Genomic DNA, 18,890 nt, shown 5'->3' on the forward strand with positions numbered 1-18,890 from the left:
GCCTGATAATGTATATATATCTCATGATGTAAATCAAGAGTCCTCTATATTTTCGCCGAGACATTGTGGAGAAGATAGTAGTGCGTCAATATTTCATATGCTGTATGTGTTGTGTGTTTTTTTTGAGCAAACATGACAATCAATGCAAAAGCTGCAAATTAAAATCAGTGAAAGGCTGCAGAGGTGTTGAATAAAGCTTTACCATTGAAGTTTACTGGAACAGTGAGTGTCCTTTATGTCTAAAGCTTAGTTTTCTTTGTGTTACACAAATGTGCTGATAGAAGCTAAGTGACCTTCGGTCCTCACTTCCTATTTTGATAGGATAATGTCCAATCTGCATCTGATCTGGGACATTTCCCACAGTATCTGTCTGCATTGCACAACTCTGAAATCTTTCAGGGGAAGTGTTTGTCCCATCACACAGAGTTGAAATGCTTCTCCTCCTCGGATCTGGTTCAGCTTTCCACTCACAGACCTCTTGTTCTTTATTCTTTTCTGAGGTATATTGTCTTTAATGTGTCTTTTCACAGATATTACTGATTCTGAGTAAGTCTTTGTTCCACTATTCTCCTTCTGACACACCCTCTGCCTAAGTAATTATTTCTTCTCATCACTGTCCAAATCACATCGCACATCACATGCCATTTTTAGTGGGAGCAACAGCACAAACAAACATTCCTGAGTTTCTCCTTAATGAGCCTCTTGATATGACTTTAATTGCACTGTTATACAATAAGAGAAAAGTTAAACAGTGTTTTATAGTTGTAGGAGTTGTTAGACGGATATAGTCAATTTAAGCCATGGTTCATTCTTACGTTGAGTAAATATAAAGATTTAGCAGTGAATAAACAAACAAACAACAACTGAGGCATCCTCCATAGTGATGCTTCATATTGCAAACAAAACAAGTATCAAAACTATGTTTCTCTTTGAAACTTAACCGAGTCAGTTTAGGGAAATAAAACAATATAACTCTCCTTGACGGAGGCAATGATTATCAATCAATGTAATTGTCATCAATAGCAATATTACAAAAGTCCATTATAAAGTGATATAATTCGTATGCATTGAGCAAACACACGAGGGATCTAGTTCAGGTTTGGAAAATGTTTTGCTGTTTATCAAGCGTTTGTCTTTCTCTGCTCATAAAGAAGAGTTCAAACCAAAACCTTCACTCAGGAGCAGAAACTTAATAATATGACTTTTATTGTGATAAATATCCTCCTGACAGTCTGTTAATCCACAATCCTGATGAATTTGCAATTACAAGCAGTTTGGTGCTTTGATACAGCACAAAACGCTGCATGTGTCAGAGGTTTCTCTGCCTCAAGTTAACATCAGAGGCCAAGAGAAGCTGCCTCATCTCCTCTTTCCACAATCTGCAGCTTTTTCCGCTCTGCGACGCTCGAGACAACCATGACATGTGTGACTTTTGAAGCCTCTCATCACGCGACTGATGCGGGAATTATAGTGATTCTGGCAGCCAGCTTTGATGAAGATATGAGTAAGAAACCCGGTCACTGCTGTTAGGCCTGTAGCCCACATGGGATTGTGTTAGTGTGTGTCCCGCCACCACCTCTGACCAGTTATAAAAGTGTATTTCCATATTCATTTTCAATGCTTCTAGAAGATTAATGTGCAAGTAACAGTAAATCAGACAATGGTTTATATTAAATTAGATTGGACTCCATTCATTTCTTTATTTGTAGCATCAGCAGCTTTCACTTACAGGACTTCACTGGTGCAGCCATTTCAGTCTTTTCTTTATTCACACAAAAAGTTGTGCTGTGGTTTCTTTGAGGCCAGACGTGTCTCTATTGAACACCTGGAGCTTCAGTAAATGATTCATTCAGTAGATAAATCATCAAAACTGCCCGAGCAGCATCAATGAGCCAATAAAACCTTGTTAGCCAAGCATTAGTGACCAATTCCAACAGAAAGACAGTGATGAATTTAATTTCTAAAGCACTTCACGATGGCAGGTCCACTACACGTCCTCAGTTTATTCTCCATGTGAAGATAATTGCATGTGTCGGTGAATGGATCTACACTGACCAGATGAACCCAACTAAAGCAAAAGGCCACGAGGTCCATCGTCATATTATGATACAATAAAATAAACAGATACACACATGTTTAATCAAACCTTTAAAAAGCAAACATCGCTCCCAAAGGCAACAAGTGGCAGGTGAGAGGTCAGAGTGTAAAGCACAAAGCAGAAATGTCTCTGGACATTTATATTAAATTAAACACAACCCACTGCTGCTGATTAAATATTTACATTTAGACTCGACTTTAAATTAAAATCCTGTTTAAATTCTCACAGTCACAGCAAAACATTGATTCAGGACTTAAACTTAAATAACCTTCGCATACACTTTCACTTCATTTAACCCTGGGTACCATCCTGCAGATGAATCCAGAAACATGCGTCTCACTGTCCTTTTAGGACTGCTAATACTTTGAGGGTCTTGGGGGGGAGATGACAATCCATGCTGACATTGGGCGAGAGGCGGGGTACAGCCAGGACAGGTCGTCAGCGTATCGTTGGTCCAACACACACAGACAAACAACCACTCATTCTCACAACTCACTGATCTGTGTGTGTTTGGACTGTGGGAGGAAGCAGGAGAAACCCCACAGAGTCACGGGGAGAACATGCTAACGCCACACAGAAAGACCCCAGCCGGGATTTGAACCAGGAACCTTCTTGCTGTGAGCTGAGAGTGTTTTTATGTTTAACTATTTCTTTTTTAGTACATTCAGTTTCTACTATTTTAACTTGTTCTCACACGCTGTGTCAGTGGTTAAAACATGATTTTGTAACATCTTAATCTTCACAGCAAACACCACTGATCACTCCACAGTTTATCCGTATTCTACCTGATTCCTCACATCAGTTAAAACTGTCAGTGAAGTGTAACTGATGAAGTGAACTGTTCCACAGGTTAATAAAATACTCATGGCTGTCTCTCCTTTTCTCTGCACTCAACTCTTTCACATGCAGCCATCTTGACATTCAGTCCATCCCTCCGCCTGCTCTGTTGATACATCCTCAACATTTTTATTCAGGCAGAACAACCTCATATTTCTCTGTCCCTTCCTCTTGCGCCTGCGCTTCAGTTCCAGATCCTTCTTCTTCTTCTTCTTCGTCTTCTTTCTCCGTGTTGATCTGTGCTACTCCCAGTCGGTACAGTGCATCCCTGATCACCACCTCTCCCGGCTGACAGGCCTTCACCACTTGGTTGATCTGCTGGCTCACGATGTCCCTACTGGTGAGGAAATCTACCAGACGGTTGTACAGGTAGTAATAGGCTGTGTTGCTGAAAACCACAGGTGGCCACCGCGCACAGCTTGTCGAGGGGCAGTCCTCAGATTTCTCTATGGAGTCTTTGTCCAATTTCTCTGTGCTTTCCTTCTCTTCCGCCTCTTCATCCTCCTCCTCTTCCTTCTCTTTCTCCAGCTCAGCCACCAGGCTGACATAAGGCTCCAGGTCTCTGCAGAGGGACATGGAGTGGTGCTCTGGCGAAGGAGGCTCTGTGGGCTGCTCTGCTGCAGGAGGGTGAACCAGCCAGCAAGAAGAAGATTTGGTGATGGGGTGGACCTGCTGGTTCTCGGCGACCAAGGACAGGTCCGCACTATAGGGCTGATCCTGTAGCTCAGCACATGACACAAACTAAGAAAGAAGATGGAGATCGATAGTAATGTCCTTCAACATTCAAAATAGATGGATGCAATAAAAGCAAAGTCTTTGATCTAAATGTAGCAAAAATACTGAAATTAGTTTTTTTTCCACACATGGACTAAATAATGTTTTACAATAATCATTTTAACACAAGATGAAAGCCAGAATTACCACCCTGGGGTTGTATGACTCCGCCAATCAGTCCGCAGTTTCAGTTTAAATGCATTTTTTCACACTCATCTGACCTTTGACCACTGAAATCTAAACAGTTAATCTTTGAATCCGCGTTACAGCTGGTCAAAATTTGAAGAAATTCCCAGAACGCCGACTTGCAATATGATATTCAAGAGGCCAAGAACATGTTTACTGAGCCCATCGTGACCCTGACCTTTGACGTTTTACTACCCAAATCGAATCAGTTAATCCTTGAGTCTAAATTAACCTTTGTGCCAAATTAAAAGAATTCTCTAAAGGCGTTCCTATGATAACGTGTTCACGATGCAAAAAACGGTTGTGAGGTTGACTTTTGACCAAATATATATCCAATCAGGTCATCCTCATATATATATGTGTTATAAAAACTGTTTTCTCAGCAGAAAATGTAAGTTCCTTAACGGATAAGTGTGATTACAGTGAGGTCACCCACCTCTGGCTTTTCAAAGGGGTCACAGAAGCAGCCTTGGTTCCTGCCCCACATCTGTGTTGCCAGTTCCGGATACTGCATGTCTGTACAGAGCGCCACCTGGCGGGCACAGTCACTAACGTAGACCGGGGGCCAGTAGCGGGAGGACAGCAGCAGGTCGACGTGATCTCGAGCCGTCTCTCCTCTCACCAAGTACTTAGAGCCGGACACCACCTGGAAACAGGGATAGGAGAGAAGAGGATGATGATACACAGGGGAGATCTTTGATTTTTAGGATTAAATAACCAAGACAAGTGGCTCTCAAATGGATCCATGGCACACTACAAGGGGATCTGTAAAAAGTTTCTAAATTCATCCATTAAAATTATTATATGTGGGTATTATGTTTTGACATTGTGAAAATATTGTCATATGTCATATCTTTCCAAGACATCTTCTTTCACATAACTAAGCATCAGAGTGAAAAAATAGACAAATTAATGAATTATTCCAAGGGACATACACAAGGGGGTCCCCAGAATATTTTATAATATAATTAATCATCTGGGGGTCCAGAATTAGAACCTCTGACTGAGAGAATGTTTGTTTTAGTTTTTCACACCGTACACGACTGCTCTTTGCATTTGGACTTACTGCAGAATCTGAGCTTTGACGTAGAGAGGTTGTTGGTTTCAACATTTAGATGAACAGATGAATGAATCTGAGTTTTTAATATGGTTTTACCTTGTGGGGGCAGACCTTCGACAGCTTGCCAGCGGTGAGGTGTGGAGGGGGCTGCGGGGCGGTGGAGAGACCACTATGAACAAGTGTGTACAAGGAGACCAGAGACGCCAGCAGCTCATTCTGTCAAAGATGGAGACAGAGAGGAGGCTTTTATTTCAACAAACTCACACACAGATACGTCAGAGATCAGACCAACTTAGGCTTCCAGACATGCACTGAACTCTGAAAGGGATGTATGTGAGAACACAAATGTCCGAGTCAGTTGCTCCGGACATTTTCCAGAATATTACCAGTATATTATGGAAATGTCTGAGTGAGCCCATGTGAGAATAGGATGAAATAGAGGTGCCATACATGTAGAAGATGCTGACAAAGACGTGTCATTAAAGCTTTTGGTGATAAGGACACCAGTCTCGATGTGCTGTAAACAAAAACATGTCATGTTCTTCCTTCTGCACGCTCTAATTTCTTACACCAGCCCTCGCCTGAATGTTCTGAACATTTTCCTTTGTCTATGAACGTGCCTGACCGGGACTATCTCCTGCTGCATTCTTCATATGTGAAAGGCAAACCCCGCAAAATGTCTGGGCCCAACTTTCTGGAGTTCATTTGTGAAAACAGATTTAAATAAAAGGATGAGGAAAACATTTTTAAGCCAAACTCAAGTAAACTGACTTGCTGAACTACCTCTGAGACCTTTGAGCAATGCCCAAAGCCTCATCATGCGAAAGGTGCGAGGGAGGGAAGGTGGATTTCTCCTATTTAAACCAACACCTTATCACATGATCAGTATCTTTGCTCCAACAGGATCACTGGTAGTCTACCTATCATTTGACAGTTTACATACTCACTTCAAGCCGCTAACATACAACAGCAAAAACAAGAAAGCTTAACAAGCGCAAAGGCACATGCTTCTCACACACACACACACACCTTAGTGGAGCCTGGGGTGACAACAGCAAAAACAAGAAAGCTTAACAAGCGCAAAGGCACATGCTTCTCACACACACACACACCTTAGTGGAGCCTGGGGTGGCGCTCGCCTGTCAAGAGCTTTGCTCTAAATATAGATTTTAAAATGAATTTGCTGAGTGAGTGTGGAACAGGTTAGATGAGGCTCATCAATCATGTCTCCTTGTGTCACTGAATTTAAAAAAAAATCTTCTTGCAAAGAAAAGAAAGACATATACAAAACCACGTGTTACTGTGGTTGGATAAACTGTCCTGCCACATGCTTTTAAAGTTATTCTGATACCATTTTTCCCTTCCTGATATGGACTTGGCATTTGGGCAAATACTGAGAACAATTTCAATACCAGTTTATTTTAAGATGAGGCTCATGTGTGCTTCTCACACACACACACACCTTAGTGGAGCCTGGGGTGGCGCTCGCCCCGCAGCCACTCAGTATTGTTCTCAGCTCGTCCTCGCTGTGTTCCTCAATCTTGTCGAGTCGCAGCTGACCGTCATGAATGAGACGCACCAAAACTGATGGATCTCCTGAAACACATGATGGAAACTGTCATTTAAAAAAAAAGAAAGAAGAAAAACAGGATCCGCTGCAACCAAAACAAAGCTTATAATAGTGATGCATAAACCAAAGCTGAACAATTCTACACACGATAGTCTAGTTCTTATAACTGATATAAAAAATAAAAAGTGTTCTGAGAACCTAAACGATCCGGATAATCCTGATTCTGCTCCTTAATCTGCTTCCTCTCCAAGGAAAGCAGGAGAGGAAGCTTCCTCTCCGTGCTCTGAAATCAGCTTTCTCCTCTTTGAACTTGTTTCTCTCTGAAGCTATGAACTTGTTTCGCTCTTATTCATCATTTGCAAACAAAAAAACCTCAACAGTGACAGGATGAGTGTGTATCAAGGCTGATTCAGTAGTAGTTGAAAAGACGCTGTACCTGAGGGCTCCGGCGTGTGTGACGAGGACTTGTCTTTCTCTGTGTTGATGACAGTGGGACTCCTCATCAGAGGGGGGATGAAGGGGGCGATGATGGAGGCGTCCACACGTGTGATGGGGATGTCCGTGGGAAAAGCCGCCTGCTCAATAGCCTCGCTCTCCATGGTCAGCCAGAAGTCATCCATGTGCACCTCATCGGCGACTGAGTACTCTGGCCAGGTAAACTATAGAGACAGTACAGTTCAGAGGAAATGTAAGACGCTGTCGCTGCTAAAGACGCAGATGTAAGAATTGTGTTTCATTTTGCACTAATGTTGCAGTGAATCTGTCACCTCCACATTCTTGAGCTCCAGCACATTGTTTGCGTGTCGTTGTGCGATCTCCAGCTTGGGAGCCACACCACAAATGCCGCAGATCATATCATTGTAATCTCGCACCGTCAGACACTCAAAGGCCCAGTAGCCGCTCAGGAGAAGCTCTTGGATTTGAGATGACTCCTCTGGACTCAGTGCATGGACTGATGCAATAGAGGAAAGACCCAGTGAGATTCATAAAATACAGATGGAGCAAAAAAGGACTAATAACATTCAACATAAGACATTTGGAGAATTCATGTGTGTGCAATGTAATCCAGACTTTACCAGGGTGATTGGGGAAGTGGTCTAGTAAAGTCCTGGCTGCCTGAGAGGGGGCGTGGCCCAGTTTGATATTTGCCCTCATCTTCAGGAACAGGTCGATGCTCACCAGGACTTTGTTCCCAATGTTAAACAAACCTGTCAAAAAACAACAACAAAAAAACAGGTAATAAAAAATAAATAACTAGAACGGCACTGAGTAGAGCCCACACCAATCAAGCTGCAACAAATTTCATATTCAGAAATATCAGATCCATGAATCATTCCCTTGTAAAACTGTTGAATCAGGGAATGTTAAAGAAAGTAAAAAAAAAAAAGATCTGGATCACTTAAATTTCAGAGATTCTTTCCTGACCCAAACCACATCCTGCAAAGTTTTGTGGTAATTTGTTCTCGTGTTTTTGTGAAATCTTGCTTACAAACAAACAAACCAACAAACAGAGAGGGTGAAAACATATGGGAGGTAATAACTGTTCTGTGATCTTTTGTTTCAGTGTCCCCTGAATAGCAAAGCACACACAAGAGTGAAAGTACAAATATTGTGGAGAACGTTCAGGCCTGCTTTTCATAGTCCCCACATTTCAGGTCTGTTTATGGACCTATAAGGCAAAGTGTTGAGGAGCAACAACCAGAGCACATCAAAGACGAGACTATTTGCATTTAGTGGAGCAGTTTCATGAATCAACAGCTTGGCAGGGATCTGGTAAACCTACTTATTTGGGGAAGAAAAACAAATGATGCAGTAAAAGATTCGTCTGTTATCCTATCTGGAAGCTAATAAAGCAACATTTTAGATAATCACAATGCTGCCTCTGTTCAATTTTGTTGATGTCATCTATATTTATTTTTTAATGAAATATGTGCATATAAGAAACCCCAAAGTCCACAGAGGCAGCGCTGTTGTTCAGTGATTGCCGCCAACTCTGGCTTTTGGCGTGAGACGCCCACTGTCAGGCTTTGTCTCATGCTCTCACGCTGCCTGAACGAATCTCACGCCAAATAATTTGAAGCCTTAAAGCCACTGGTTCTTGAAGGAAATACAGCGTAATTATAAATAGACTTTCTGAAAATCAGACTTTTTTTTCCACATTTCTGCACCAATATTGGTCGATAAAGATTACAGGGTGTAAAATTAACAACTACACAACAAAAAACAGGCCTCTGATTGTGTCACTGTGGCTAATGGAGACTCAAGTGTAAAGCTTTGCTCTAAATATAGATTTTAAAATGAATTTGCTGAGTGAGTGTGGAACAGGTTAGATGAGGCTCATCAATCATGTCTCCTTGTGTCACTGAATTTTAAAAAAAATCTTCTTGCAAAGAAAAGAAAGACATATACAAAACCACGTGTTACTGTGGTTGGATAAACTGTCCTGCCACATGCTTTTAAAGTTATTCTGATACCATTTTTCCCTTCCTGATATGGACTTGGCATTTGGGCAAATACTGAGAACAATTTCAATACCAGTTTATTTTAAAAAGTTTACAACTTACAACCAGCCTCAATACAGTGTAAATGCTCTTAGCTTAGTTTTAGCTGCTGTTTTGGGCATTTCTGATGCTGGTATCACTATTTGAACATCTCTAGTTTTAAAAATTAAAGAATAAACTACATACTCAGTAGAGAGCATACCTCCGCCAAGGCATACCTCCGCCATTATGAAATCACTCATAAGTATCAGTCCCCTAAATATGCCTACATTTTAAAATCTAAATCAATGAATTGTTCTCTGAGATATTCCTGAAAATGTGAAAATAAACTGCACTATCTCACAATGTTAAAGAAAATGAAAATAATGACACCAAAGGTTAATGGGTTCTTCCTTGGCCTGTACCACACTCTGGTTCAGGAAATATTTTTGCATGTGCTTTATCTATTTATTGGTATGGGTCAGTATTTGTAGTTTTTCTGTATTGCCAGTTTTTCCCCTTGTATTTGCAGGGGCCATTGTATTCTGCCTACAAACAATGATGATGTCTACTTAGAAGATTCTGTCAATACACTGAAGATAAATGATGATAATAATAATAATAATGTACAATTATAATGATATAATAGTTGCAGTGTTTGCATAATAATGACAGTATTTACTTGGCACGTGCAGCAGCTAAATATTAGAAAAGTCTCAGCATTTTCCATATAAATAAGTCTTATACTTGATACCTCTAAGATGTTGTCTGCAGTGCACACAATTCATAGTTGTAGTGCCCCCCTGTGGTCAGTCAGGAAAGGTCTCAAGAGAAACAGTTGTATAAGTTGTGTTCGGTTTGCAAACAACCAGCCAAAACAAATGCAGGGTACCACTGTAAATGGTATATAGATGATTCCTAGATGTATACCCACAATCTAATTTGCTGTGTTCAAGTATCTCTTTGGGAACAATATGTACAGAGTCATGTCTGGCTAGACAATGGACGACAGTGAAAACGTAGAAATAAAATGTACAGGTTGTTGTAAGTGCTGATAAGTGTTTACCTGGATGCAGGTCGGTGAAGCTGTGCAGAGCCAGACACTGAACGTTCAGACACACCTTGAGCTGGAGAGAAGCCGTCTGCATCAGTGTCTCAGTCAGCAGCCAACAGTCCTCCTGTCCCGCTACAGTACTACAACACACAAGACACAACGCACAAGACAAAACACATACACCCGTTTACATTTAGAAACCAAGAGGACTTGCTACTAATAAAATAAGAGTAGTAGGAATAAGAAATAAGTCAACCAATACAATTCACAACAAACAAAAACACTGGCCTCTCTCTTATTCCCACTTCCTCACCTCTGACCTCCTTTGAACAGAGGGTAGTTACACAGGCCACAGTGAGTAGCCGCTGATTCATAGAACTGAGGCCACCCAGTCTCAACCAGCGTCTCCGTTCCGACGCCGTCTTCGTGTTCCTGGTGAGACGGTTGAACCAAGATGATCTGGAGACTGTTGAGCTCCTGGATGAGGTTTAATGTTTCCTGAAGCTCTGCGTCGCTTTCAGGAATCTGCAGGGAACGGCGCAGGAGCTGCAGCGTGCTTTGCCGCTGAATGTCCCTCTGGGCAGGATTCAGGGCCTGGTATGGATCCAGAAGAGTTTCAGACTGAGAAAAGGCCAAAGGAGAAAAGAAAAATTAGAGAAAAATAAGAAGCAATTTGCTGATATGTTTCCATAAGTTTTATTTAATTTCTGTAATATTTGATCTTGATGTCAGGATTAATATATTTATGTTCACTAATACAAATCTAAATATAATACACAAAGAGAAAAGACACAGTGTGTTTTTGATGTCAAAGACAACAGCGGCTGTGCTTGCTTCAAAGCCTCAGAGAAAAAAAGCTAAGATTTATGACTCAGCTCCAAAGGCCTGTTGTCATTGGTCTTACATCTAGATTTATGAATGCCAAGAGGAAGCTGCTCTGGGTTTCAAGGTTGTGCTGAGGCTCATAAACGGGGTCAGGAGGTCGGAGATAGAGCTGGAAACTAATCTTACAGTATCTGCACTTCAGAAAAACCTGGCGGACGTAAGCTTTCACCTTTGCTCCCTTGGTGTTCTTCTGGGTCAGCTCACAGCCGCATTTAGGGCACGTTGCAGGTTTGTGTCTGTTCTTGTACATGTAGTCACAGGAGGGGTTTTTACAGCGCCCCCTGCCTCGCGCCGTGGACAGTCCCAGGTCCTACGAGAATAAAGACGAGAAAACAAAACATCAACAAACAAGACAAAATAGCATCTCACGAAAGAACATTGATAAAAAAGGAGACAGCACAAATAATAGTTGTGTACTGACAAAGCTGGAGACAGTGTGCTGTTTGAACGGCACGACTGACAGAATGTTCACTCTCCCGTCAGTCAGAGCGGAAACAGGCTGTCTTCCATCTGCTGAGGCAGGAGAATCCTATGGAAAGACATGCTGAGAGTGAGGAGACTGGAATAGATCTGCATTTTCACTGTTTTCTCTCTGAGTCTGCGTGTTGACGTGTTTGTGTGTGCGTGTTAACCTGCTTGGCTGAGGTTTTGGGGACCGTCTGGCCGAGCTGCTTTAAAGTGCTGGGTTTGAGACCTGAGAAACTCTCTCTGGGAGCTGTGCTTGGAAAAACAACCTCATCAGCTGAGAGAAGAAACACTCCACTCCCTCCATGTATTTACAAATACCAACAGTAAACACTGGACATAATAAAGATAAGACTAAAATAAAATAAAAAGATTAGATTGAGAAAATAGAATCAAAGATAAATGATGCACAGTACCAGGTGAGGATTTGTTGTTGTTTGCAGTCTGGCATTTTCCCTTTTCAGGTGGGACAGTTAGGATCTGAAACAAAGCTCGTCCTACAAACACAAACACAAGTAAATATCTAAATCCATATGCTGACAGATTATTTTCACACCATGTAGCATGTTTAATCTGACCTGTGCTGTAATAGGCAGGGAGGATGGGTCTCACAGGCCTCTTTGGAACAGTGGCTGCGCTTCTGTCTTGAACTTGGACTGTAGCATCTTTTGGACTGTCATCCAGTTGTCTACTCATGAACAGAAGGGAAGTACAAGTAAAAACAAACTATTCTCAAACCTTACAATAACAACAGCTGCTATAACAACACAGCGAGATGTCGGCATAGTCCTATTAATCCTATCCAATTAATATTTTACACTTTTATACATTCCAGCTTTTTAAATAAACAGAACAAGTATTGAAGAGAGATAAAAATAAGGTGTATATTTTCCAAAAGATTATCTAGACACACGTAAACTGCTTTCTATTTTTGTTTAACACTTTACACCAGCATTAATGCTTCAGTCTGAAAATAGTGTCCTGGCACATTGTGAATTGATCTCTGTTCACAAGTCACAATTTATGACATTAAAAGCTTTTATATGGACTCAATGCTTAAGTCATAATGGACGCTTACTTCGGTTGTTCCTGTGACTTGGTGCTGCTGCCCTCTGGTGGCTTTCCACTGGGAACTGCACGCTGCTTTCTGGAGCAACCGTGAACTCTTCCCTCTTTTTTGCCCCCACCGGTGTTTGTTTTACTGACATCAGCATTCCCGTCTTGAGCAGCGAGCTGTGTGGGTTGACAGCCTTCACTAGACTTGGTTTCAGCTTTCTGGGGAAACTGCTTTGATGCTGCTTCTTTCTCTTGTGTCTTCTTTGCCTGATGTGATTAAGTTGATTGACATAGACCGCAGGTCAAAACTGGGGCAACTCACTGTACTAATACTAAAAGATTAAGCTCAACACTCACTGCAGGTATCCATTTTCCACCCAAGCTGCTCCCACATTCAGGGCATGTTGGTGGCTTGTGGCGGGTGACGTACACAAATGAACATCCGGGATTCAGACACCTCCCTCGACCTCTCCTGGTGTAGGTCTTCACAGACTAGAGAGAGGAGGGAAATGACTTCATGTCTCTTATAACAACACACACTAGCAGGACTGGTATTCAATAGAGTGCACACACCTGCCTGGCAATAATAGAACTGGAATTACTGCCCTGGGGTTGCATGCCTCTGCAAATCAGTGCAGTTTCCGTCAACAGCTTTTTCCAGACTAAAATGACGTCACGTTAACCTTTGACCACTGAAACCTTATCAGTTAATTTTTGAGTCCAAGTGACAAGTGATCAAAATGTGAAGAAATTTCCTAAAGGCAAACATGTTATGTGAGGCCACTCTGAACCTGACTTTTGACCTTTGACCACCAATCAGTTTATCTTTAAGTTTAATTGATCATTTGGTTGTTTTCTGAACACAACCTATTCCTGTGCTGACATCACTAAACTGCATAAGTACCACGGGTTCTTACCATTTTATACGAAGGTTTGTCACTTTGTTCCACTTTGGCTCCTACAGAGACCATCATCACTGAACCGACACCTGCCTTGGGCTCCAGTAGATTCTGAAGTGAAGGAGAAATCATTTCACTGTTGTATTTGAACTGTTTTATGACTTAAATGGTGAGATATGTAAATTTGTACATGTTCATTTGTTTTAGTCTCACCTGGGAGGGTATGATGGCAACCACCTGCGTATTCTCCCCCTGTATTTGTTGCACCATGGCCCAGCCATAACCACTACCGGCAGCTCTAGTCTCATTTCCTTTCAGTGTGACCCCATTTGCCGTGAGGTCAGCAGAGCCCTGGGCTTCTGCGGAGGAAGGGGCTTTGGATGAGACAGAGGAAGAAGAGGAAGGTGGGACTCCTTGTTGGGCTGCGGGGCAAGACACCGTTGCTGTTTCCTCTGCTATGTCATCAACAGCGATGGGCAGCTCAGAAAGTTCCACCTCACCGGCCAGACCTAGAGTTGTTAACTGGGGCTCTTGGGTGAAGGAGACGGAGGACAAGCCTCCTTCAGCTGGAGGTTCCAGAGACTCCAGGGTCCCCTCTGACTGAGAGCCTCCAAGCTGGTGATTTGAGGAGCAGCCTTTGGACAAGAGGAAGTAGCTGGCTCTGGGGAGGATCTTGCGGAAGCCTGGCAGGTCTTTCGAGGAGCTGAGTGAGGACTGAGGAGGATATAAGGTCAGCAAGGTTGGTCATAACTATTAATATGTAATGATGTTGACATTACAGTAGACACCAGTGAATCAGGCTGGTGCAGAGATGCAGCAGGAAGACGTATCTTTGCTGTGATAATTAGTGAAACGGGTCACTTCATTCTGACTTTATCTGTAGTTGCATGAGCCAAATCTATTGAAAACAAATAAAATATTTTTTATTGCACACGAGTGCACTGAAGTGGTTAATCATTAAAAAGGACTCAGCAGCCCAAACTAAAACCAGCTCTCCATCATCCACAGACCTTTTTAAAGAAGATTGGCTTGGGTTGACTGCTCAGCACGGCCATTAACGTACCACTATATGATCTACATGTTTTTAACAAAGAGAAAGTCTTTATAAATACAGGCTCTATACAGATTATTTATTTAATTACATTTTTTTATTATGGGTTATTATTTTGTTGATATTCTCTGTTACACACAACACCTGTTGCACTACTGCCCGTCCTGGGAGAGTTTTCCCTAGTGTTCCCATATCTTTGTAGATTTTCCTCCCTTTAGTCGAGGGTTAAGGAAAGAGGATGTCACTTCTGGTACAGACTGTTAAGCCCTTTGAGGTTAATTGTGATTTGTGAATATGGGCTAAGCAAATACAATTTTATTGATTGATTGAAACTAGTGATATTTAAATTAATTTATGTCAACTGTGCGAATAGATGAGCCTCTTTAGGCAACAACTATGATTCAGATTCTCACATAAACTGCTAAATGCTATTTATCTATGTGCACAACAGTAGCATAGACATTCATGGGGGGGGATGTGCACGCACTATGGATCGTTGTCCAAATGAGTGTTTACATGACAAAGGTTTGTATTGTTAATGATTTGTAACAAGTTGTAATGTATAGTTCAAAATTTCCATCAAAATAGGCCAGTCTATTCTAGAATTTGTGGTTATACAGGGACGTTCTATTCTGAGGATTAGTGACAAAGAGGCTGCACAGGTACAACACTGAGTCAGTATGTATTAAAAAAGTTGGTGCAGCTTACTGTATCCAGCCCTTCCTTCTCAGACTTGGCCTTCTCCAGGTAATAGGCTTTTTCAGCCACACTGAGTCTTTTCCAGCTCTCGCTGATTCGCTTGTTGATCTCCGACTGTGGCAGGTTAGGTACTTCCTGTTGCATAAGCTGGTGAACATCAAAGTAGTAGAGCAGGTAGGCAGACCTAAGACACACAGATCCCACGTGTACAGTCAGTGCACGAGGATAAGAGAGACAGCTTGGACTTTTGGAGGCTCAATCCCTCCAGAGCCCTTCTCAGTGCTATGATGATTTTAACAGCGGTGTGTGACAGTCCTACAGGCGATGTAATTACCTGGGCTTCTTGGCTTTTTCAACATTGTCTTCCTGAGCTTTGCTTTTCCTCTTTTTCGGGGTGGACACCTCCGTTGGGTTGTAGCAGCTTTCCACCTCGTACACCTCCACTTTCTCCATGATTTCCAAAGATCTGGGGACAACAGCATGGGATCATGTTTGTTGGAGGCAGACTTTATCGCAGAGGTGTTGTATTGAAGTGCATTAAATAATATCATGCATCAAACAGCCTGATTATGAGTTTCCTCTGCTTTAATGGCAGCAGCAGTGAAATTGTAATGTTTGTTATAGGAGCCACATAGACATACAGAACATATGGGCTAATGAAAGCTGCTGAAAGTAGGACAGGCTCGTTCTTCATGCAGACAGAAAACAGCTCTGCAACATGAAACCCAATGGGAACTCTTCAGGAGACACAACATGTCAAACCTACTGGTCCTCCCCTGCTTTAAGAGTAGGTGTAATGGCGTGTGTTTTTACTGCCTGTACCGTCTCCTGTTATCCAATGAAAAGCCTTCTTGTTGAAACCTTACCCACGACGGCCCGAGCCTCAGTAACTGCTGTCAACAACCTTCAGGAGTCGCGGAAAAACTCCGACATGATCCCGACGGCAGCTGCAGCCGAACAGGCTCCATTCTTCATGTTGTGTGGAAGCTTTGTGGAGAATTTGAGTCTGTTAACAAGCTGCGTTTCTCTTCGACTTGTGCTAAACATGGCGGCTTCGTTGCTATGGTCCTCGGCCAATCAGAGGCAGGAATGAACAAGTGCGGGCCAATCGCAGAAGACGTTTTTGACACGTGAAAGTACGGCGTGCGTCCCGTAATACGAGGGTACAGATCGGGGCCACCAGGGAGCGCTGTTTTTATTTATTACTATTATTATTTTACTATTTTATTTATTTATTACAATGAAACGCCATCAAGGAGACAAGTGGAATCAAAGGTTTTTGTCCATAAAAATATTAATTTAATTCTGAACAAACTTTATATGTACACTTTATATTTTCATTTCTACTTTTAAGACACATTTTTATTTTTAATGTCACTGTAATCTTGGAGCAAGCTGGCACAAGAATTTCGTTCATAATGTAAATCTTATCTTATCATATCTTATCTTAATTTGACTGCATTTATTGAATAAACAGGGAAGATTGAAATAAAAGTGTATTGCTATTAATTTCAATATTTAAGTAAAAGCGCAATCCAGGGCAAAGGCGTCACTTTATAAACACAGATACTTGTGAGTGGTATGGAAGTTCACTTTTATTTATTAATTTATATTTGGTTATATATATATACCTCCTTTATTTTTCTCCAACTTTTTATTTCTTTCAGGGTCACCCTTTATTTCCTACAAGACAAAACTGCGGGAGAAAACACTATTCTAGACCACACTAATCGAGCACAGGCAGCAGCTCAGGCCGTATGATCCGAGCACCGACCGGCCCACTGAGCAAACATGGCGGATGACAAGGTGAGTGAGTGTCCGTGCTCCGGCTTAAAACGTCTTATCTTCACTTAATCGCACGGCAGCAATTTATGGAAAAGACCCGAAAGAAAGACGGTTTATTCCAGAATGAGTCGGTTCTGTGTTGGAGTCAAATAATCAGGACGAGGCCGAGTCGCCCCTGAACGAATCGGGTCGATCCCTGATCAGGCTAAAGTTTTGTTGTTGTTAGCTAACGAGACAACTTGGAGAAATCCACTCTGCTGCTTTGTTGGACGAGCTCCTCGTGTTAAAGTTTGTCATTAGCTGTGTCCTTGTACCCACAGGACGTGTGTGTGGTTCTGCAGCAGCATCAGAGAGCCTCAGTCACAGCAGTGTTGTTCCACTGGTGCCCTGCACACACACGTGATAACCTGTGTTGTTCTGTGTTTCCCGTTTTCCAGGATCCTCTGAAACAGTTGAGAGATCTGACGCAGCTCAAATCTCAGCTGGAGGAGATCCAGAGGCGAGTGGAGAGCGAGGTCTCTGTAGGAATTCCTCAGGTGAGTTGTCTTCACAACATTTCATAACTGATCACAGCAACAGAACAAGTAATTCAATGACACTTAAACGTGTCTGCTCACAATTTACAGTTTTACAAACAATTTGAAACGATATGTCTGAACTGAATGTTATCAAGTCTAAAAATGAAGGTATTTTCTTTGTATGTCCGAGTTTAGATGTGTTTCTCACATTCAAATCGTATAAAAAAAAAAACACAAGACATATTTTATCATCCACAATCCTTAAACCCAGACAAATCCACATTTTTAATTCAAGGTAATGGGACGTTTCATTCACCTTTTTAATTTGCGTCAGATCCACTTTACCCGTGGCCTGGCCCGTCTCTGCTCTAAGTTTCACGACCAATGACTTATGACAAAAGAAAAACACACTGGCAGCCAGTTAGTCCGTCTGCAGTAACATGAATAAAACTTGATAATACATGAACAGGTTTTTCATCGGCAATGGTGGTGAAGACGACGACTCCCATGACCCCACGCTGCTTCGTGGCGTCATCAAACTAGTTCTTTTGTTGTTGTTGTGATTGCGAGAACCCTGGCGACCGAAATTACATATTCTGCGTTAAACCATGTTTATAATTGCCCTGTTTGTTTTATTACTTTGGCGATATAACGATTTGTCCCGTACGTGCACTGTACATGTGTCCACTTTTATACATCTGTATTTCCTGTCCTGTGCAGGGACACTCCTGAAAATCCTGTTGTTACCTTTTGTCTTCTCTCTCGTAGGGAGGCACTGTATTGGGATCTCCATTTCTGAAGGGCTTCCTGGCCGGCTATGTGGTGGCCAAGCTACGCTCCTCTGCCATCCTGGGCGTGCTGCTGGGAACTCTAACTGGCATATACGCGGCACAGAGCTATCAAGTGCCCAACATCGAAAGGACTGTCAAAGATTATATGAACAACTTTAAAAAGGGACCAAAGTAATTTTGGGCCGACTGTTCGTCCTCACCGTGGCAAGGCAGACAAGAGGAAGTGGTGTTGCAGCTGCTGGACTGTCAGTGGCTTGTTCCAGATCATCAAGATTTTATGATATAACTGGATCTTCATTCGGGACTTAAAGTTAAAGACTGGGGTGTTGTTTTTTTTATTAGTATTTTTGTTTCATTTTTCACTTGTAACTGTTTGATCCTAAGACAAAATGTAATACTTTGTGCCTGCAAGGTTTGGTCCAGCAAATTTAATGAATCGTCTCGGTTTTGTTGCCTGGAGCAACTGTCTTTAGCCCAATAGATTTAGAATCAGTCATTTTAAAACAGGCAGTAATGTTTCCTGAGCTTTTTATTGTTCAGCTTAAGTAACATACAGAGTTATACAGATAATGGTACGTCTAAAGTGTATTATAATTGCTATTTAAATGGTTGAGATTTAGAGTTGTCAATTTTTTTAAAAGATGGTCTGAAGTGTGGGCTTTTGCACTGTAGCTAGAATTCA

At 41.9% G+C, this 18,890-nt stretch overlaps 2 protein-coding genes across 3 annotated transcripts; one reads left to right on the top strand and one right to left on the bottom strand.

The window, feature by feature from the left end:
• Nucleotides 1-1,675: 1,675 nt before the first annotated feature.
• hmgxb3 (HMG box domain containing 3) lies at nt 1,676-16,177 on the bottom strand. 2 transcript variants are annotated; one of them, XM_035162198.2, is made up of 21 exons: nt 15,981-16,177; nt 15,449-15,580; nt 15,124-15,298; nt 13,578-14,078; nt 13,383-13,475; nt 12,823-12,957; nt 12,488-12,732; nt 11,988-12,097; nt 11,826-11,906; nt 11,577-11,659; nt 11,366-11,473; nt 11,114-11,254; nt 10,373-10,680; nt 10,072-10,199; nt 7,602-7,733; nt 7,293-7,477; nt 6,962-7,184; nt 6,418-6,551; nt 5,052-5,171; nt 4,332-4,541; nt 1,676-3,676 (listed from the first exon to the last, which is right to left on the bottom strand). In XM_035162198.2, exons 2-21 carry the CDS (start codon nt 15,565-15,567, stop codon nt 3,065-3,067), a joined length of 3,843 nt encoding a protein of 1,280 aa, XP_035018089.2. In that variant the 5' UTR covers nt 15,568-15,580; nt 15,981-16,177; the 3' UTR covers nt 1,676-3,064. The 2 variants fall into 2 exon arrangements, with proteins under 2 accessions (XP_035018089.2, XP_035018088.2); XM_035162197.2 differs by lacking the exon at nt 15,981-16,177 and adding an exon at nt 15,756-15,931.
• Nucleotides 15,885-18,827, top strand: LOC118112693 (SLC35A4 upstream open reading frame protein). The gene is made up of 4 exons (XM_035162207.2): nt 15,885-15,901; nt 16,782-16,920; nt 17,337-17,435; nt 18,186-18,827. Exons 2-4 carry the CDS (start codon nt 16,906-16,908, stop codon nt 18,381-18,383), a joined length of 312 nt encoding a protein of 103 aa, XP_035018098.1. The 5' UTR covers nt 15,885-15,901; nt 16,782-16,905; the 3' UTR covers nt 18,384-18,827.
• The last annotated feature ends 63 nt before the right edge of the window (nt 18,828-18,890 follow it).

This window comes from Hippoglossus stenolepis, chromosome 7 (genome assembly GCF_022539355.2).
Source record: "Hippoglossus stenolepis isolate QCI-W04-F060 chromosome 7, HSTE1.2, whole genome shotgun sequence".
NCBI classification, from domain to species: domain Eukaryota; kingdom Metazoa; phylum Chordata; class Actinopteri; order Pleuronectiformes; family Pleuronectidae; genus Hippoglossus; species Hippoglossus stenolepis.